A 22,950-nucleotide genomic window follows, 5' to 3' on the forward strand; every position below is an offset into this window, starting at 1 on the left:
ATCCGGACAGGTATTATACTTAAATAGTAATAACTAATTTGGGGATATGAAAACAGAATGGAATACAGTTGCCCCTTATACAACAGAAGTTTGAACTGTGTGGTTTCACTCATACATGAATTTTTCCCAATAAATATCTTGGAAAGTGTTTTGAGATGTGCAACAATTAGAAAAAACTTGCAGATGAAACAGGTAACCTAGAAATACCCCCCCCCAAATTTTTTTAAGTTGGGTATTATTATAAAGAAAACAGCCTATAATACATATAACATACTTTTTTATTTATTTTTTTAAGATGTTATTTATTTACTCATGAGAGAGGCAGAAACATAGGCAGAGGGAGAAGCAGGTTCCATGCAGGCAGCCCCATGCGGGACTCAATCCCAGGATTCCAGGATCACGCCCTGAGCCGAAGGCAGATGCTCAATCACTGAGCCACCCAGGCGTCCCAACATACTTTGTTTTAATTAACTGTTTATACTACCACGAAGGCTTCCAATCAACAGTAGCCTATTAGTAATTAAATTTGGGGGGGAGTCAGAAGTTTTATGCAGATTTTCAAGTGTGTGGGGATTGGAACCCCTAACCTCAATGTTGTTCAAGGGTCAACTGTAATTAAATATGTGAGAGAACAAGGCTAATCAAACTTAATACATTCTAAGGTCTGTGTATTATTCCAAAGAAGAATAAACCCACTAATATTTTGAGGTCAAGTATGAATGTTAAAAATTTATAGATGACCACCTACAAAGTGAGTGTATAATCCAAAGTAGTAGAGGAAATGAAAGAAAGTTTATTTGATCCAATAGAAAGCAGAAAAGAAAAAAAAAAAAGAGAAAACCTCACTAAATAGAATAATAAATATATTTAAATCAAGACTAATCAGGGATGCCTGGGTGGCTCAGGGTGTGATCCTGGAGTCCTGGGATTGAGGCCCACATCAGGCTCCCTGCATGGAGCCTCCTCCTGTCTCTGCCTCTTTCTCTGTGTCTCTCATGAATAAATAAATAAAATTTATTTTTTTTATTTTTTTATGATAGTCACAGAGAGAGAGAGAGAGAGAGAGAGAGGCAGAGAGGAGAAGCAGGCTCCATGCACCGGGAGCCTGACGTGGGATTCGATCCGGGTCTCCAGGATCGCGCCCTGGGCCAAAGGCAGGTGCTAAACCGCTGCGCCACCCAGGGATCCCTCTCTCTCTGTTTCTAATAAATAAATAAAATCTTAAAAAAAAAAAAAAAGTAAAACACTATGATATGAGAAGTTTATCTTGGGAAAAGGAAGCACTGTAATTGAGAGAGGTGTCTTCTGGTACATTTACCAGAGTGGTAGTAATTACACGGATGTGTTCACTATTTGATGATCTATTGAGCTATAAACATATATTCTGTAAAATTTTTCTGTGTTATAAATACCTATGTTATAAATACCTAAGTATATTCTGTATCATTTCTCTGCATATGTCATATATACTTAAAACATTTAAGAAATATTTTAAAGTATACAATAAGTTTTATCATGATTAAAAATTATTTTACTATGACCCTTGAAGCGTAAAGTAAATAGAAGTGTGCATTAAATGTTTTTAATCAGTGAATAATTGAATAAATTAACACATGGTCCCTATTCCCTATAAAATGAGTTATTAACATTATGGAAAGATTTGTACATATGACACAATTAGAAAAACACTGCAAGAAGTAGAAAGTTCTAAATGTGCAGTAGGTATTAAATGTTCAAGTTCAGGAAAGAAAAAAATTGGTGTGGCCTAAGTAATACTTTAAACCACATATTATATAATTTTACTTACATGAAAAATCTGAAATAAACATATCTATGTAATTAGAAAGTACAGTGGTTGCCTGGGACTGAAGTGTGTGTGAGCAGGAATGAGTTTCTTTTGGGGGTGATGAAAATGTTCTGTATTATATTGTAGTAATGGTTTCACAACTCTTTGAATATACTAAAATCCAGTGAATTATACACTTCAAATGGATGGATTTTATAGTATGTGAATTATATCTTAATAATGCTGTTGTTTAAAAAATCGCACTAAGTTAAAGTTATCCAGATAAGAGAAACACTCATTGACTTTTAAAACAGCTATTTGCTATGTGTATTATTTTATGACAGATAGCTTAATCCATGAACAGAAGACTATAGGAATAAGAAAAGATAGGAAAATACCAACAAAATGAAAGTTGTGCAGCTATATTAATATCAGAAAAATAGACAAGGGAAAATAAGCATGATTAGAAATAAGATGTACATAATGATTACATAATGATAGTAGGTTTATATTTACCACTAGAATCACCATGTTCTCCAATAATCCAACCATGGCAGCTTGTGGGATGGACACCCAACTTCTCTCCAATTAGGTAACGGAAACGGGCAGAGTCTAGATTACAACCACTTCCAAATACACGAGTTGCAGGTAAACCACTTAGCTTCCAGACCACATATGTCAAAATATCCACTAGGAGGAACAATTCATTAAAAAAAAAAAAAAAAAAAAAAAAGTAATGGTAACTTCTATAATTCCCTTTGCTGAATAAATAGTCTTTTTTGAACTTTTATTTTTATTATTTTTTTCTTAAGTAGTCTCCATGCCCAGCATGGATGGGGCTTAAACTCATGACCCAAAGTCAAGGCCTGAGCTGAGATCGAGAATTGGATGCTTAACCAACTGAGTCACCTAGGTGCTCCTAGATGAATGGTCTTAAAATCAAATACAGATTCCTTGGAGTTCAAAGTAAAGCAAGTCAAACAAATAAGGACTCTCACATAAATGTTAGAAAGGTTGAATTATTTATGATAATTTTAAAACAAAAAAATACCCTTCTTTTGAGATAATGTATGTACCTATCTATGTATTAAATAAGCAGTCAATTAATTAATTCTACCTCTTTAAGTACACCTAGATTTTGCCTCTCCCTCACCACAGCTTCATCTAACCTATCAGCATCTCCTGCCCAGAATGAGGCCACATGCATGACCAGGACTATATGAAGATGCAAATGACAAAATTCAACATTCATTCATGATTTAAAAAAAAAAAAACTTTCTGGGGCATCTGGGTGGCTCAGTTGAGCATCAGACTCTTGATTTAGGCTCAGGTTATGAAATGGAAGCCCCATCAAATCTCAGGATTATGAAATGGAGCCTCAAGTGTAGCTCAGTGCCCAGTGCAGAGTCTGCTTGAGATTCTCTCTCTCTCCCTTTACCCCTCCCGCTGTGCTCACACAGGCTCTTTCTAAATAAATAAATAAAATCTTTAAACACACACACCAACTTTCTGCAAAAAATGGAAAGAAGGGAATTTCATTAAAAACCCACATTAAACATCATACTCAATGATGAAAGACTAAATGCTTCCCCCACACACACACACACACACAAAAGAATTAGGCAAGTATGAGCCCTCTCAATATTTGTGCAAGGGTGACATGTGCCACTAACACCAGAGGATACAGATATAAATAGTATTTATTGGAGAATATCTTAGAAGCAGAGAAAGAACCACATTTTGTACACTGAACTCTCATTATTCCGCAGCATAGGTTAGGCAGGGACCTTCTGTATACAATATAGCCAAGTGCAGAGGAGCCTCCTTTGGCTAGCAAGCTGGGTGTTCTCTAGAAACTCCTCCAAGAGCAAGAACAAGTTCTACCACCACATGGTTACATATCTATAAGTTAGCTTTGGAAGAAGAAAAAAAACACTTAGTTTCCTTAAGTAACAAGAAATTTATCAAGGAATATCCAGGTTTAGCAACAATAGTAAGGAGTATGTATTGCTAGGACCAAAGTCTACATACTAAGCGCCCCAGAAAGAACCTTGCCTGCCAGGAATGCTGATACCAGCTTAAGACCTTGCTGTTGCTCCACAAGCTGGCACCATTCAGCTGATACAGCTCTTTGTTAAGCTACCAGAAGGAGGAAGGAAACAAGCCTCTAGAATCATGCAGATTTGTCTCTCATTACTAGTTACATTTACTGTTGTATTAGAGGTCCTAACCAGTGAAATAAGGCAAGAAAATAAAAAGGTCTTCAAATTGGAAAGAATTAAAATTAATAAAACTGTATTTACAGATGATAATATACACAGAATATCCTAAAGTTTTGAATAAAATTACTAGAATTAGTAAGTGAACTTAGCAACATTTTCAAGATACAAAGTCAATATGAAAAAAGCAATAGTATTTCTATATACTAGCAATAACCAATGGGAAAATGAAAGGTAAATACAACTCTTAATAATAGCATCAAAAATATGAAATGCATAGAGATAATTTAATAAAATTTGTATAAGCGCTGTATCCTGAAAACTATAAAACCTTGCTAAAAGAGAATAAAGAAGACATACCTACATGAAGAGATATTCCATATTCATGGACTGGAAGACTCAATAGTGTTCAGATACACTCTCCAAATTATAGATCTATATATTAGATGTAGATCTACATAGATCTAACACAATCCCACTTAATATCTCAGCATGTGTTTTTTATAGAAATGGAGGAGCTAATTGTAAGATTTACATGAAAATGAGAGACGCCTGAGTGGCTTAGCAGTTGAGCGGCTGCCTTTGGCTCAAGGTGTGATCCCAGTCCCAGGATCAAGTCCTGCATTGATCTGCATTGATCTCCCTGTGGGGAGCCTGCTTCTTCCTCTATGTCTCTGCCTCTCTCTGTGTCTCTCATGAATAAATAATAAAATAAAAAAAAAACAAAGATTTATGTGAAATGAAAACAAAACATAATATCCAAAGTAATTTTAGAAAAGAACAGAGAAAAAAGGAACAAAGAGAATTTACATTAACTAACTTGAAGATTTACTGTAATCAAGATAGTGTGATAATAACAAAAGAATATATATGGGGATCAATGAAAAAAATAAAGAATCTAGAAACAGACTTACATATATGATAATTTTCAAAAAAGTTCTCAATGAAATTCAAATGGGAAAAAAATATTTTCAACAAATGTTGGTAGAAAAAGTGGATTATCATTGAAAAAAATGACACCTTATATCAAATACAAAAATTAGTATGAGTTACAGTCCTAAATATAAAAGATAAAATGATAAAACTTATAGAAAATAGTAAAGGAGAAATCTTCAAATATAAGGTGTGCTAAAGGTTTCTTAGTTAAAAGTCAAAAGAGCATAGGGGCATTTAGGGGGCTCAATCGGTTGAGCAACTGACTCTTGATATCTGGCTTAGGTCATGATCTCAGGGGTCCTGAGATCAAGCCCCTCCTTTGGCTCTGTGCTGAGTGCTGAGTCTGCTTAAGATCCTTTCCCTCTATGCGTCCTACCCTCACTCATGCTCATTCTCTCTCTCTGAGATAAAAAAAAAATCTTTTAAAAATAATAATTAAAAAAATCAAAAGAGCATTAAACAGTTGCTTCCACCCACCTGGCTACCTGGTGGGGATGCTGTGGCTGGACTGCAGGCTGAGGCAGCTTGAGTTTGGACATGGGGCCCCAGCCTCCACCCAGCTTCCCTTAGATGCTGAGATGCCCAAGAAAGCTGGTGCTCTGAACAGGGTAAGAGCCAGAGCAAGGAACCAGAGACACCATTTCCTCCCTTAGGTCCTGTGGCAGTTGATCCTAAAGATTGTGTCACTATAACCATCCATGCCAAACCTGGGTCCAAACAAAAGGCTGTAACCAGCAAATGGCAAAACCTTTTACAAAATATCCTCACTCCTTAAGGATACAGTCTGCCCTGATTTCATTTCAAATGTGACAGCAGAAGCTGTGAGCGTGGCCATTGAAGAAGCATCCCTCACCCACGCAGTTGGAAGGGAAGGCTAATGCTGAACTCTGTCAGTACCTTTCCAAGGTCTTGGAACTCAGAAAGAGTGATGTGGTTTTTTTTTTTTTTTAAGTTTTTTTTTTTAATTTTTATTTATGATAGTCACACACACAGAGAGAGAGAGAGGCAGAGACACAGGCAGAGGGAGAAGCAGGCTCCATGCACCAGGAGCCCGACGTGGGATTCGATCCTGGGACTCCAGGATCGCGCCCTGGGCCAAAGGCAGGTGCTAAACCGCTGCGCCACCCAGGGTTTTAGATAAGAGTGGTAAATCTCGTGAAAAAAGTGTTGAAACTATTAGCTTCCACAGCAGCAGAAGTGATTTTAGAGAAATTAAAGCAGCAAGCTGATTAAAAGGTTATGAGAAATAAATACCTTGGTTTTAAATATACAATGCAAATTATAGTGATTTGGTCAGGTAAATAACAAGTTCACTACCTTTGCTAATCAGAATCAAAGGAGTTGTGTGCTTTTGTCTAAGTACCTGAGAAATGTACTGGTAGACAAAACATGTAAAAATACAAAATCCCCAAGAAGGACCAATAATAAAAAGTACTAATGGTGACAGAAAAAAAAGAGCATAAAACATAAATAAGAAATTCATAAACTGGATTTCACCAAATGACATACTTTACTCTTTGAAAAATATCATTAAGAACACAAAAAGGCAAGCTGAGAAAAACTTACACAATATTTATATCTGACAAAGGGACTTGTATTCAGTATATATAAGAACTCTTAAAAAAAAAAGAACTCTTATAATTCAACAATTAAAGGTTGAGTTATAGGTCAAAAGAATTAAAGGTCATAAGATCTAGTTTTTAAATATTAACAAAAGATATTAATAGACCATTCATAAAAGAAAATATAGTGATAACCAAGGAACACATGAAAAATGTCAACATCTTTGATCATGAATGGAGTACAGTTCATTAAAACCATAATGATATTAGAATGACTAAAACTGAAAAGAGTGACAACACCAAATGTTGGCAAGGATGTGGAGCAAGTAGAACTCTATTTGAGTGTCGATGGGAATGTAAAATGGAACAATCACTTTGAAAAACTGTTTGGCAGCTTCTAACAAAGTTAAACATATATGTACCATATAAGCCATCCATTTTACTCCCAGGTATTTACCCAGAGAAATAATGACATATACCCATGAAAATACTTGTTCACAAATGCATTCAGCAGTTCTAATTATTTATTGATAGCCAAAAGCTAGAAATAACCTAAATATCTATCAGTAGATAAATGGATATGAACGGATAAACAAAAGAGGATTTTAAATTATTTAAAAGAATTACTCTTCAGCAGTAAAAAAAAGAACAAATCACTGATACACAGAGTAACAGGGGTGAATCCCAAAATATTCATGCTAGGTGAAAGAAACCAGGCAAAAAAGATTACATCCAGTACGATTCCGTGATATGAGATTCCAGAAAATGGGGCCATAGTAGAATAAGGGACAGACTGCAAAGGGACACGAGAAAAATTTCAGAGGTAATGGAAGTGTACTTATCTTGATTATGGTGGTGGTTTCATGAGTGATTACATCTATCAATACTCACTGTGGAATGATGTCAGAAACACAGCCAATAATGTTTACCTTCTCACCACCCACCCCTCAAAACCAACAATCTGGCATCCACCTATGGATGGATGTGCCTTTGTTGGAGCTGTGGGAATCCAGCAATATATACCAATGAACCCAGAAGTAGACTCACTCACCCATGTGTCAGGCATGTAGTAGGCACAGAGGCCTCAGTCCCTGCTGTGGACCCTGCAATGGCCCATAAGGCAATTTCAGTCCCATTTTGCTGTAGTCCAGATCATCCTGGAAAACAGTGTCTTAGACAATACGCCCATGAACAAGACAGCCTTTCTGGAAGTTCAGGTTCCCAGCAGAGAGGTCCCAGCACACCAGTGGGGCAAAATAATATGAGTTTGGATGCATTGGAGAAGGTAAGAAGAACAATTTGACTTTACTGGTGTATCACTCTTCCCCCAAGGTAGAAGAGCTCAGTGCCAAAAGAGATCCTCTTATCTCATTATTTCTCCCACAAAGGAAAGTCAGAGTGTGTGAGTAAGCATCTACCTTTACTAGCTATGTAAACTGCTGCCAAAGAAGCCCATTTCTCTCTCACCCCATGCAGAGTATTGAGTACTGAGCTTCAGGACTAGGGAATGAGAAGAAGCTAAGACAGTAGCAGACAGGACACTCAAGGGGGGCATTATGGGACATAGATTCTACTAAATGTGTAGTGGACTCCATCAGGAAGTCTGCCCATGAGTGACGGGGGATGCCTTGCCAGTGGATCCCCCTAACTAACCCACAGGCAACCCCAGCATGTCACACACTCACCCACACACACCTCTCCCACTGTGGTCAGCTCCCTGTATGTACTCTCAATGGTAAGAGTGAGTATCGGCAAACAGCTAGTGACCATAGGTCTAAATCTGTGAGTCAGAATGAGACTGCAAACTTCATTTTAAGTCACATTCTTGGGAAAGCAAGAGAGGCTGTCAGCACCTGGCCTACTGTATTGAGGATCAAAATAAGGCATAGAAGCTTAAGAGTTCCACCAGGGTGTAAGATGTGTGGAGCAGGCATATACATAGTTCTGCAAAAACTTCAGAATCCTTAGCAGGGCCAACAGAAGACATTTCTGTCCTGAACTAAACTGGTAACGATTAGAGGAGGTTACAGCTACTTCAAATGTAAAGACAGTACCACAAGGAACATAAAAATATCAAGGAAACATGACACAACCAAAAGATCCCAATAATTTCCCACTAACCAATCCCAAAGACATGGAGATCTGTAATTTAGCAAACAAAGAATTCAAAATATCTGGTTTAAGGAACTAAATGAACTACAAGAAAACATAGAAAGATAGTCCAGTGAAATCAGGAAAACAAAATGAGAAATATAACAAAGATTTAGAAATCATAAAAAAAGAACCAAATTCCAGAGTTGGAGAATCCAAATGGAATGAAAACTGAAACAGATAGAATCAACAACAGAATGAATCAAGAAGAAATAATCTCTTGAACTTAACAGATATATTCAGAATATTCCACCTTAAAACATCAGAATACACATTCTTTTCAAGTGCACATGGAACAATCACCAGAATAGATCATACATCAGGTCACAAAACAAACCTCAACAAATACAAAAAGACCGAGGTCATACCATGCACCTTTCTCAACAACAACGTTGTGAAACTAGAAGTCAGCCACAAGAAAAAATTTGGGAGGACCACAAATACATGGAGGTTAAACAACATGCTACTAAACAATGAATAGGTCAACCAAGAAATCAAAGAAGAAATTTCAAAAAATGGATGATACAAATGAAAATGAAAATACAATGGTCCAAAACCTTTGAGATGTAGTAAAAGCAGTCCTAGTAAGTAACTATACAGCAATAGACACCTACCTCAAGAAATAAGAAAAATCTCAAATAAACAACCCAATCTTATACCTAAAGGAGCCAGAAAAAGAACAACAAACAAAGCATAAAGCCAGCAGAAGGAAGGAAATAAGATTAGAGTAGAAATAAATGGTATAGAAACTAAAAAAAAAAAAAAAAAAAAAAAAATAGAACAGATCAATGAAACCAGGAGCTAGTTCTTTAAAAAAAATTCTTTTTAAGATTTTATTTATTTATTCATGAGAGATACAGAGAGAGAGAGAGAGGCAGAGACACAGGCAGAGAGAGAGGCAGAGAGAGAGAGGCAGGCTCCATGCAGGGAGCCTGATGTGGGTCCCGATCCCAGGTCTCCAGGATCACACCCTGGGCGGAAGGCAGGTGCCAAGCCGCTGAGCTGTCCAGGCATCCCAAAGATTTTATTTATTTATTCATGAGAGACACACACACAGAGAGGCAGAGAAACAGGCAGAGAGAGAAGCAGGCTCCATGCAAGGAGCCTGATGTGGGACTTGATCCTGGGACTCCAGGATCACACCCCGGGCTGAAGGCAGGTGCTAAACCATTGAGCCACCCAGGGATCCCTAGTTCTTTAAAAAAATTAATAAAAGTGATAAACCTCTAGCCAGACATCAAAAAGAAAATAGAAAGGACCCAAATAAATAAAATCACAAATGAAAAAGGAGAAATAACAACCAACACCACAGAAATACAATTTTAAGAGAATGTTATGAAAAAATATACACCAACATATTGGACAACCTAGAAGAAATAAGTTCCTAGAAACAAAAAAATTACCAAAACCACAAGAATAGAAAGCTTGAACAAACTGGTAGCAGCAAAGAAATTAAATCAGTAACCAAAAAACTCCCAGCAAACAAAAGTCCACGACCAATGGCTATACAGGCAAATTCTACCACTTAAAGAAGAGTTAATACCTATTCTTCTCCAACTATTCCAAAAAACATAAAAGGAAGGAAAATTTCCAAATTCATTCTATGAAGTCAACATTACCCTGATACCAAAACCAAATAAAGACACCACTAAAAAAAAAGAGAGAGAGAGAACTACAGGCCAATATCTCTGATGAACATAGATGCAAAAATTCTTAGTAAAATATTAGCAAATCAAATCCAACAATACATTAAAAAAATAATTCACCACAATCAAGTGGGATTTATTCTTGGGTTGCAAGGGTAGTTCAATATTCTCAAATCATTCAATGTACGTCACATTAATAAAGGAAAGTGTAAGAGGGCACCTGGGTAGCTCAGTAGTTGAGCATCTGCCTTTGGCTCAGGTCATGACCACAGGGTCCTGGGACTGAGTTCTGCATCAGGCTCCCCGAAGGGAGCCTGCTTCTCCCTTTGTCTCGTCTCTGCCTCTCTCTGTGTCTCTAATGAATAAATAAATAAATAAAAATAAAAGGGTAGGAACCATGATCATTTCAATAGATGTAGAAAAAGCATTTCACAAAGCATGACATCCATTCATGATAAAAACCCTCAACAAAGTAAGTGTAGAGAGAACATACCTCAACATAATAAGAGCCATATATGAAAACCCCACAGCTACTATCATCCTCAAGGGGGGACATCTGAGAGCTTTTCTCTATGGCCAGGAACAAGACAGGGATGTCCACTCTCACCACTTTTATTCAACATAGTACTGGAAGTTCTAGCCACAGCCATCAGGCAACAAAAAGAAATAAAATGCATCCAAATCAGCAAGAAAAAAAGAGAATCTTTCAGTATTTGCATGTAACATGATACTATATACAGAAAACCCAAAAGAACCCACAAAAAACCTGCTAGACCTGATAAACAAATTCAGTAAAGTCACAGGTATAAAATCAACATGCAAAAATATGTTACATTTCTGCACACTAATAATGAAGCAGCAAAAGAGAAATTAAGGAATCAATCCCATTTACAATTGCAACAAAAGCAATAAGATAACTAGGAATAAACCTAAGCAAAGAGATGAAATACCCATACTCTGAAAACTACAAAACCCTGATGAAAGAAACTGATGATAACACAAAGAAATGGAAAAACATTCCATGCTCATGAATTGGAAGAACAAATATTGTTAAAATGTCATGCTATCCAAAGCAATCTAAACCTTTAATACAAAACCTATTAAATACCAATAGCATTTTTCACAGAGCTAAAACAATCCTAAAATTTGTACAGAACCATAAAAGATCCCAAGTAGCCAAAACAACCTTGAAAAACAAAAGCAAACCTAGAAATATTGCAATTCTGGACTTCAAGTTATATTAAAAAGCTGTAGTGATCAAAACAGTATGGTTCTGGCACACAAAGAGACACATAGATTAATGAAATCAAACAGAAAACCCAAAAATAAACCCAAAACTATGTGGTCAATTAATTTTTGACAAAGCAGGAAAGAATATCCAATGGGAAAAAGTTTTTTTCAACAAACGATGTTGTGAAAACTGGACAACCACATGCAAAAAAAGAAAGAAACTTGTCCACTTTCTTATACCATACATAAAAATAAATTCAAAATGGATGAAAGACCTAAATGTGAGATAAGAAACCATTAAAATCCAAGAAGAGAGCACAGGTAGTAACCTCTTTTATATCAGCCATAGCAATTTCTTTCTAGATATGTCTCCTAAGGCAAAAGAAACCAAATCAAAAATAAACTATTGGGACTACATCAAAATAAACAGCTTCTGCACAATGAAGGAAAAAAAAACTAAAAGGCAACCTATGGAATAGGAAATATTTGCAAATGATGTATCTGATAAAGGGTTAGTATCCAAAATATATAAAGAACTTATAAATGGGGATCCCTGGTCTGCTCAGTGGTTTGGCACCTGCCTTCGGCCCAGGGCATGATCCTGCAGTCCTGGGATCAAGTCCCATATCAGGTTCCCTGTATGGAACCTGCTTCTCCCTCTGTCTGTGTCTCTGCCTCTTTTTCTCTCTCTCTCTCTCTCTCTCTCTCTGTCTGTCTCTCATGAATAAATAAATAAAATCTTTAAAAAAATAAAAAATAAAAGAAATAAAAAATATTAAAAAAAGAACTTATAAAACTCAACACCCCCCCAAATGAATAACCCAATTAAAAAACAGACAGAAGACACGAATAGACATGTTTCCAAAGATGACATACAGATGACCGACAGAAACATGAAAACATACTCAACATCATTCATCATCAGGGACATGCAAATCAAAACCACAATGAAATACCACCTCACACCTCTCAGAAAGGCCAAAATAAAAAATACAAGGAGAAACAGCAAGTGTTAGCGAGGATGTGGAGGAAAAAGAATATGTGTGCACTATTGGTAGGAATGTAAACTGGTACAGCCACTGTGGAAAACCGTATGAAAGTTCCTCAAATATTAAAAACAGAAATGCCATATTATCCAATAATTCTACTATTGGGTATTTACCCGAATAAAATGAAAACACTGGGATCCCTGGGTGGCGCAGCGGTTTAGCGCCTGCCTTTGGCCCAGGGCGCCATCCTGGAGACCCGGGATCGAGTCCCATGTCGGGCTCCCGGTGCATGGAGCCTGCTTCTCCCTCTGCCTATGTCTCTGCCTCTCTCTCTCTCTCTCTCTCTCTCTGTGACTATCATAAATAAAAAAAAAATAATAATAATAATAAAATAAAATAAAAACATTTATTTTTTAAGAATATTTTATTTATTTGACAGAGAGAGCACAAGCAGTGGGGAGCAGAAGGAAAGGGAGAAGCAGGCTCTCTGCTGAGCATGGATCCTGATGTGGACTCGATCCCAAGATCTTGGGATCATGACCTGAGCCGAAGGGAGCCACCTAACCAACTGAGCCACCCAGGTGTCCCCAGAACACTATTAAAAAGATACATGCACTCCTATATTTATTGCAGCATTATTTATAATAGCCAAGATATGGAAGCAATGTAATTACGTGTCCATCAACAGACAAATAGATAAGGAAAATGTAGTCTACAATGGAATATTATGCATCTATAAAAAATGAGATCATGCCATTTGAAAAAACATGGATGGGCCTAGAGAATATTATGCTAACTGAAATAAATCAAACTGAGAAAGAGAAACGATATGATTCCATTCATAATTGGAATACAAAAAAAAAAAGAATAAACAAACCAAAAGCAGATTCAGACTGTGTATAATCAGACTCTGTATAAATACAGAGAACAAACTGATGGTTGCCAAAGGGGAGTGGAGTGGGGAGTTGGGCAAAATGGGTGAAGGGCGGGGAGGACATACAGGCTTCTGGTTAAGGAATGAATAAGTTATGGGAATAAAAGACAGCACAAGGAGAAAAAAAAGATGTGAGATACACACTTTAATATTCAGCTACAAGAAAAGGAAATTCTGACATTTGTGACAACATAACTGGATCTTGAGGGCATTATGTTAAGTGAAATAAGCCTGACAGAGAAAGACAAATATGATGTCACTTACATGTGGAATCTAAAAAAGCCAAACTCATAAAAACAAAGAGGCAGTTGCCAAGGGCTGGGGAAGAGGGTAAATGGAGAGATGTTTATAGTTATAGTTATAAAATGAATAAGTATCTTATGTACAGCATGGTGATTATAGTTGACAATACTGTATTATATACTTAAAAGCTGCAAAGAGAGTAAATCTTAAATGTTTTTACCATAAAAAGGAAATAGTAATTATGTGAGAGATTGGAAGTGTTAACTAACTCTATGGTAATCATTTTGCAATATACAAGTGTATCAAATCATGATATTGTAGCCTTAAACTTACACATTGTATGTCAATTGTATCTCAACAAAGCTGGAAAAAAAATCATTGTATTATACATTCACCTTAATGAAGTTGTTTTAAAAAAAATGGTATGGAAAGATCATCTTTATTCAGTTAAATGGAGGATAAAAGACTTACCTGGGTTTGAAACAATAAGCATCTTACAGTCAGGACTATGTTGGACTATGGCAGGAATGATTGATTTCATGATGTTCACATTACGTTGCACCAGGGCAAGGCGACTTTCTCCCTCCTGTTGCCTTGCACCTGCTGTGACAATAACTAATTTGGAGTTTGCAGATACACTATAATCTAAAAGGAAACAGAAGGCAATACTTGGATCAAGAATGCCTAATTACTGTGTCTTACTTCTTTAAAACTCTACTGTATGACCTCGGTATGAAAGTATTCATCAGGGATCCCTGGGTGGCGCAGCGGTTTAGCGCCTGCCTTTGGCCCAGGGCACGATCCTGGAGACCCGGGATGGAATCCCACGTCGGGCTCCCGGTGCATGGAGCCTGCTTCTCCCTCTGCCTGTGTCTCTGCCTCTCTCTCTCTCTGTGTGTGTGTGTGTGACTATCATAAATAAATAAAAAAAAATAAAAAAAAAAAGAAAGTATTCATCTATCAGGGTGCCTGCGTGGCTCGGTTAAGTGTCTGCCTTTGGCTCAGGTCATGATCCCAGGAGGATCATGATCATCAAGCCCCACATTGGCTCCCTGCTCAGCAGGGAGTCTGCTTCACCCTCTCCCTTTTCCCCTCCTCCAGACTCTCTCTCTCTCTCTCAAATAAATAAATAAAATCTTAAAAAAAATAAAGTACTCATATATCAAAAATAAATAAAGTACACATCTTCCTTCATGTCTGGTATTTGCAGATGAACAGACTTTCCATGTGGTAATGTTACATTGCATAAACTGAAGGAGGCCTTGTTATTATGACTCACCAGTTTTCACATTTTTTCAAATAATAACATATCCTACCATCCCTTTCAGCCCACATTCTCATTTTTTTTTTCTTTAAGATTTTATTTCCTTATTCCTGAGAGACATAGAGAGAGGCAGAGACAGGAGAAGCAGGCTCCATGCAAGGAGACTGAAATGGGACTTGATCCCAGGTATCTGGTAAAGCAAGTTCTCGTCACCTTGTGACAACAGACAAATAGATAAGGAAAATGTAGTCTACAATGGAATATTATGCATCTATAAAAAATGAGATCATGCCATTTGAAAAAACATGGATGGGCCTAGAGAATATTATGCTAACTGAAATAAATCAAACTGAGAAAGAGAAACGATAAAAAATGAGATCTATAACTGTGCTGTTGATAAGTCAGTTACTCTCTCCCTTTTCTGTAGGTAATTTGTCTAGTGACATCTTTTTCTTCTCTTTGCCTTCAGTGTTCTCTAATTTTGCAAGAATGTGTCTAAGCAGGGATTTTGTATTTATCCTTAAGATTATCTGGCTTGAATGTGGGTGTTGTTTTTAATAGTTCTCAAAAATGCTCAGTCATAAATCTTCAAATATTTCCTCTTCCCCATTCACTTTTCTAATTAGATTGCATGACACTTTATCATTCTATCCTCTATAATTCTTAACCTGTCATATTTTCTACTTCTTGCTGTCTTCTTTGTAATGGCCTTAGATTCATCATTTCTCTCTTCAAATGTGTCTGCTGTTATTAAATCCATTGAGTTTTTTCTCTTTTTTAAAAAGATTTTATTTATTTACTCATAAGAGACATAGAGAGAGAGGCAAAGACATAGGCAGAGAGAGAAGCGGGCTTCTTGCAGGGAGCCAGATGTGGGACTCGATCCCGGAACCCTGGGGTCATGACCTGAGCCAAAGGCAGACGCTCAACCACTGAACCACCCAGGTGCTCCAAGTTTTTTGTTTCATATTTGGAAGTTGTATTTGGCTATTTTACTTTTCTTTTTTTTTTAAGATTTTTTTAAATCTCTTTAAAGATTTTATTTATTTATTTATTATTTTATTTATTTATTTATTTATTTATTTATTTATTTATTTATTTGAAAGGGATAGAATAGGGGAGGGGCAGGGGGAGAGAACCTCAAGCAGACTCCACATTGAGCACAAGCCCAACATTGGACTCAATCCCATGACCCTGACATCATGACCTGAGCTGAAATCAAGGGTTGGAAGCTTAACTGACTAAGCTACCCAGGTACTCCTATATTTGACTATTTAAAATATGTGTCTTTTTTTTTTTTTTTAGGATTCTATTTATTTATTCATGAGGGAGAGAGGCAGAGTCACAGGCAGAGGGAGAAGCAGGCTCCCTATAGGGAGCCCGACATGGAACTTGATTCTGGGTCTCTAGAATCAGGCCCTGGGCTGAAGGCGGCATTAAACAGCTGAGCCACCCAGGCTGGCCAAAATATGTGGTTTTTTAATAGTTTCCTGCCTCCGCTGATATTTTCAAGTTTATCCTTTATTTCTTTTTAAGATTTTTTTTTATTAGAGAGTGAGTGTGAGAGAGAGAAAACGCACACACAAACTAGGGAAGACTCAGAGGAAGAAACAGACTCCCCACTGAGCAGGGAGCACAACTTGAAGCTCAGTCCCAGGACCCTGGGATCCTGACCTGAGATGAAGGCAGACACTTAACTGGCTACGACACCTAGGCACCCCTGTCTTTTATTTCTTTAAGTGGAATAATCATAGTTAATTTGTAATTTGTTATAATTTTTTTTATTTATTCATGAGAGACACAGAGAGGGAGAGAGGCAGAGACACAGGTAGAGGGAGAAGCAGGCTCCATGCAGGGAGCCCAAAGTGGGTCTCGATCCCGGGACTCCAGGATCACGCCCTGGGCTGAAGGCAGACGCTCAACCGCTGAGCCACCCAGGTGCCCTCATAATTTCAATATCTAAAAACTATTGTGGCCTTTTCTGTTATCTCTGTAGATTCTTGATCATGCATTTTTTTGGTAGATTTAATAATTCCTACTGTGAAATGTTCATTTATTTGGAATTTTTATTTTTTTATTTTATTTTTATTTATTTTTATTTTTTAAAGATTTTTTTATCTATTTATGATAGACAGAGAGAGAGAGAGAGAGAGGCAGAGACACAGGAGGAGGGAGAAGCAGGCTCCATGCCGGGAACCTGATGTGGGACTTGACCCCGGGTCTCCAGGATCGCGCCCTGGGCCAAAGGCAGGCGCTAAATCGCTGAGCCACCCAGGGATCCCCTATTTGGAATTTTTATTTGTGGAACTTCTTTGTGGCTTGAAATAAAGTGAGTTTCTTCCAGAAACTATCTTAAGTACGTAAAATATATATATTTATTTATTTGAGAGAGAGAGAAAGAAAATGGAGGGAGGGGCAAAGGGAGAGAACCTTCAATCAGACTCCCCACTGAACACATGCCTGACATGAGGCTTGATCCCCTGACCCATGAGATCCTGACCTGAGCCAGAGCCGAGAGTTGAGACACTTAACCAACTAAGCCACTCAGGTGCCCCAAGACTATCCTAAGACTGCTTGAAATTTTTTTGAAATTCAAATAAGGGACAGTTATGACTATAAATTATTAACCACCATTTCCCTCTTTTACTTCAGCAGCTGAGACACTTGATTTTACTGTCAGTTCCCAGAGGTAGAGAGAAAGGAATTATTTCTAGGAATTGGCAAATGAGGACCAGCAAGCCAAATCTGACCCATCACTTGTTTTATTAAGTAAAATCTCATTGGAACATAGCCACACCCACTCATATATTGTTGACCACTGCTTTAGAATTACAACAGCAGAGTTGAGTAGTTTTGTTTTTTTTTGTTTTTGTTTTTGTTTTTGAGTTGAGTAGTTTTGACAGAGACTGTATACTCACAAAGCCTAAAATACTTACTATCTGACCCATTGCAAAAGAGTTTACTAACTCCTGGTGCAGTCCATTGGGGTTCTAGCTTTATGGAGTTACCTCCTATAGAACTTCCCCCAAATTAAGCTTGTCTCCAAGTCTCCTAAATCCTGTGAGGTAGTAGAAACCAAAATTGAAGTTCACTAATGCTAGCTAGTGAAAACTAGTTGCAATGCTCTGTTTAACTCTCTAGTTTCCTGACTTCCCTCAGTGCCTGTTCTGACAATGTCTTTATTAAGAGTTTATCGGGACGCCTGGGTGGCTCAGTAGTTGAGCATCTGCCTTTGGCTCAGGGCGTGATCCTGGAGTCTGGGATCGAGTCCACATCAAGGGGACTTCCCCATCAAGGCTTCTTGTGGGGAGCCTGCTTCTCCCTCTGCCTATGTCTCTGCCCCTCTCTGTGTGTCTCATGAATAATTAAAATCTTTAAAAAATAAAAAAAAGAGTGTACCAATCTTGGGGTGCCTGAGTGGCTCAGTTAAGCACCTGACTCTTGATTTCAGCTCGAGTCATGAACAGGGTCATGGGATTGACACTCACGTCAGGTTCTACGCTCAGCAGGGATTCTCTATAACCCCCCTCCCTATGCCCCTCTCCCCCCTGCTTTCTCTCAAATAAATAAATCTTTTTTAAAAAAAGAGCCTATCAATTTTTAAGATCTGATAACTTCTTTCACATTTTATGCAGTTTTGTTATTTACAGCAAAAAGATTGATCCAGGTATTTATCCTGCCACATTATTAGAAAGTAAAGGCTAAATGATTTTTTTAAGTATTTTAATACAGTTGGAGCTCTTTTAACCTGACTCCACTGAGCTGATTCAGTATATTAAATGATGTGAAACATACTGATATCTAAGGCACACTGAATACTCTCAACTAGTAGACTTTCATATGGGAGGTCTGTGTACTTCTTCTCATTGGTTGTTGCAGATCAAGAATTAGTCATGTTTATATCCAAATATATTTATGCTAATTATATCTATTAATTATATATGGATGTAAGTCACTAAAACACAAGTGTAAAAGAAATGCATGGTAAAGATAACCTGTATATTCAGGATTGAGACATGAATAAATATAACACAGAACACATAAACTAAACTAGTAATGTTTTATTTTTTTTCCTGGATTCTGGATACATTGATGTTTGTTATGTTTACATTCTTTTTACATGTCATGTATTTCATAATTAATTTTTTCAATGATTGTTTCTTTTTTTTAAGATTTTGATTTATTTGAGAGAGAGAGAGCACATCCATGGGGAGGGACAGAAGGAGAAGGAGAACCAGACTCTCCACTGAGTGGGGAGCCCAACATGGGGCTAAAGCCCGAGACCCTAAGATCATAACCTGAGCCAAAGTCAGAAGCTTAACCAACTGAGCCACCCAGATGCCCCAATGATTGTTTCCAAGAAAATTAAGTTGAATGCCTTGGAAAGACATTATCAAAAGCAAGTTGTTTAAAAATTGTCCTTTTAGGGATCCCTGGGTGGCGCAGCGGTTTGGCGCCTGCCTTTGGCCCGGGGCTGATCCTGGAGACCCGGGATCGAATCCCACATCGGGCTCCCGGTGCATGGAGCCTGCTTCTCCCTCTGACTGTGTCTCTGCCTCTCTGTCTCTCTCTGTGTGACTATCATGAATAAATAAATAAAATCTTTAAAAAAAAAATTGTCCTTTTAGGTAAGAGAAATAAAAAAGAAGTAAAATCATAAAAATTCAGTAGCATTTTGTGATTAAATTATTTCATGAGTGTCTTTATTTTTTTTTAATATTTTACTTATTTATTAGAGACACAGAGAGAGAGGCAGAGGGAGAAGCAGGCTCCGTGCAGGGAGCCCAACATGGGACTCAATCCTGGGACTCCAGGATCATGCCCTGGGCCCAAGGCAGGCGCCAAACCGCTGAGCCACCAAGATATTCCCCGTGAGAGTCTTTAATTACAGTACTTTAATGAAATTGATCACTATTGGTGTGATTTTTAAAAGATACTGCAAAACTCAATTAGCTGAACCATATTCAAATCAGAAAATCAGCGAATGAACTTCTAAGAACATTTCCATGTTTTAGGTCAACATAAATGTCTCCGATGTTTGTCTCTGACTGACTTATCTTACTTAGCATAATACTCTCTAGTTCCATCAACATAATTGCCAAGTGGCAAGTTTTCATTTTTTTGTATGGCTAATAGTCCATAGTGAGTGTGTGTGTGTCTATGTATATATGTATATCACATCTTTTTTTTTTTTAAGGTTTTATTTATTCCTGAGAGACACACAGAGAGAGAGGCAGAGGGAGAAGCAGGTTCCACTCCATGCAGGGAGCCTGATGTGGGACTCAATCCCAGGTCTCCAGGATCACACCCTGGGCTGAAGGCAGTGCTAAACCACTGAGCCACCGGGGCTGCCCTATCACATCTTCTTTATTCATTTGTCAATGGACATTTGGGCTCTTTCCATAATTTGGCTATTGTAGATAAAGCTGGTATAAACACCAGGGTACATGGATCCTTTTGAATCAGTATTTTTGCCTCATTTGGTGAAATACCTAGTAGTGCAATTGCTGGATTGTAAGGTAGTTCTATTTTTTAACTTTTTGAGGAATTTCCATACTGTTTTCCATGGTGGCTGCACCAGTTTGCATTCCCACCAACAATGCATTAGGGTTCCCCTTTCTCCCTATCCTCGCTGACACTTGTTTTTCTGTTATTGTCTTTAGCCATTCTGACAGGTGTGTGATATCTCATTATTGATTTGTATTTCCCTGATCAGTGATGTTGAGCATGTTTTCATATGTCTGTTGGCTATCTGTATATCTTCTTTTTTTTTTATCTGTATATCTTCTTTGGAAAAATGTTTATTCATGTCTTCTGCCCATTTTTAATTGGATTATTCATTTTTGGGGTGTTGATTTTGATAGGTTCTTTGTATATTTTGGATACTAACCCTTTATCAAATGCATCATTTGCAAATTATCTTCTCCCATTCCATAGGTTGCCTTTTAGTTTTGTTGACTGTTTCATTTGCTGTACAAAAGCCTTTTATTTTGATGAAGTTCAAACAGTTTATTTTGCTTTTGTTTCTCTTGCTTCAGGGGACATAGCTAGTAAGAAGTTGCTACAGCCGGTATCAAAGAGGTTATGTTACTGCCTGTGTTCTCCCCTAGGAATTTAATGGTCTCCTGTCTCACATTTAGGTTTTTCATCCATTTTTAGCTTATTTTTATGTATCGTGTAAGAAAATGGAAAAGTTCCTTTTTTTTTTTTTTCAAGTAGCTGTCCAGTTTTCCCAACCCCTTTCTTTGGACGGACTTTTTCCCATTGGATATTCTTTCCAGCTTTGTTGAAGATAGTAATTGACCAGGAAATTGTGAGTTCAGGGATCACTGAGTGGCTCAGTGGTTTAGCTCCTGCCTTTGGCCCAGGGCGTGATCCTGGAGTCCAGGGATCGAATCTCGCATCAGGCTCCCTGCATGGAGCCTGCTTCTCCCTCTGCCTGTGTCTCTGCCTCTCCTTCTCTCTCTGTGTGTGTGTGTGTGTGTGTATGTGTGTTTCTCATGAATAAATAATCTTTTTTAAAAAATAATAAATAAATAAATAAATAAATAAATAAATAAATAAATAAATAGTTCATTTTCTGGGTTTTTTATTCTGTTCCATTTATCTATGTATCTATTTTTGTGCCAGTATCATACTGTTTTGATCACTACAGCTTTGTAATATAACTTGAAGTCCAGAATTGTGATGCCTCCAGCTCTGCTTTCCTTTCCTTTTCTTTTTTTTTTAATTTTAAAAAGTTTTTTTAGTAAACTCTACTAAACTCTCTCAGGGGCTTGAACTCATGACCCTACGATCAAGAATTGCATGCTCTATCTACTGAGTCATCCAGGTGCCCCTGATTTTCTTTTTCAAGGTTCCTTTGACTATTTGGGTTTGCTTTTTTGTGTGTGTGGTTCCATACAAATTTTGGGATTGTTTGTTCTAGCTCTATGAAAAATGGTGTTGGTATTTTGGTAGGGAATGCATTAAGTGTGTAGATTGCTTTGGGCAGATTAGGAGTAGAGAAAGAAAAATCATATGATTTCACTAGTGTGAAACAAAACAAATGAGCATGGGGAAAAAGAGAGGGAGGCAAACCAATTAACAGATTCTTAACTATAGAGAATAAACTGATGGTTACCAGAGGGGAGGTGGGTGGGGGAATGGGTTAAATAGATGCTAAGGATTATGGAGTCCGCTTGTGATGAGCCCTGGATCTTACATGCAAGTGCTGAATCACTAAATTATACACCTGAAACTAATTTTACACTGTATGTTAACTGGACTTATTTAATTAAAATTCAATTAATTAACAGAGTGTGTATTATTAGTTTCGGAGTCTATGTAGAGTTCAGTGATTCATCAGTTGCGTGTAACATCCAAGGCTCATAGTATCACGAGCCCTCCTTATTGCCCATCATCCAATTACCCCATTACCCCAACACCTCCCTTCCAGCAACTCTGTTTCCTATAGTTAAAAGTCTCTTATGGCTTGTTTCCCTGTCTGATTTTGTCTTATTTTATTTTTCCCTCTCTTCCCCTATGATCTCATTTTGTTTCTTAAATTCTGCATGAATGAAATCATACAATAACTGCCTTCCTCTAATTGATTTATTTGGCTTAGCATAATACCTTCTAGTAGCTGCACCAGTTTATATTCTCATCAACAATGCATGAGGGTTCCTTTTATTGCCACATCCTCACCAACATGTGTTTCTTGTATTTTTGATTTTAGCTATTCTGATAGGAGATGGTATATCATTGAGTTTTGATTTGCATTTCCCTGATGATCAGTGATTTGAGCATTTTTTATGTCTGTTGGCCATCTGTGTGTCTTCTTTGGAGAAGTGTCTGCTCATATCTTCTGCTCATTAATTGGATTATTTGTTTTGGGGATATTGAGTCATATCAAATCTTTATATATTTTGAATACTAACCCTTTATCAAATACATCATTTGCAAATATCTTCTCCCATTCTGTAGGCTGCCTTTTAATTTTGTTGATTGT

At 37.4% G+C, this 22,950-nt stretch overlaps 1 protein-coding gene across 5 annotated transcripts in view; it reads right to left on the reverse strand.

The window, feature by feature from the left end:
• The window catches only part of LOC144294565 (L-lactate dehydrogenase C chain), a 42,576-nt gene that overhangs the window by 10,747 nt on the left and 8,879 nt on the right, over positions 1-22,950 (reverse strand). For 3 of the 5 annotated variants that reach the window (XM_077866269.1, XM_077866270.1, XM_077866273.1), the window contains 2 exons: positions 14,168-14,341; positions 2,303-2,476 (listed from right to left, as the gene is read on the reverse strand). In XM_077866269.1, coding sequence (XP_077722395.1) covers positions 2,303-2,476; positions 14,168-14,341 — 348 coding nt within the window. The remainder of the gene's footprint in view (positions 1-2,302; positions 2,477-14,167; positions 14,342-22,950) is intronic. The other 2 variants (XM_077866271.1, XM_077866272.1) reach the window with 2 other exon arrangements.

The sequence above is a fragment of the Canis aureus genome, chromosome 23 (genome assembly GCF_053574225.1).
Source record: "Canis aureus isolate CA01 chromosome 23, VMU_Caureus_v.1.0, whole genome shotgun sequence".
Classification (NCBI taxonomy): domain Eukaryota; kingdom Metazoa; phylum Chordata; class Mammalia; order Carnivora; family Canidae; genus Canis; species Canis aureus.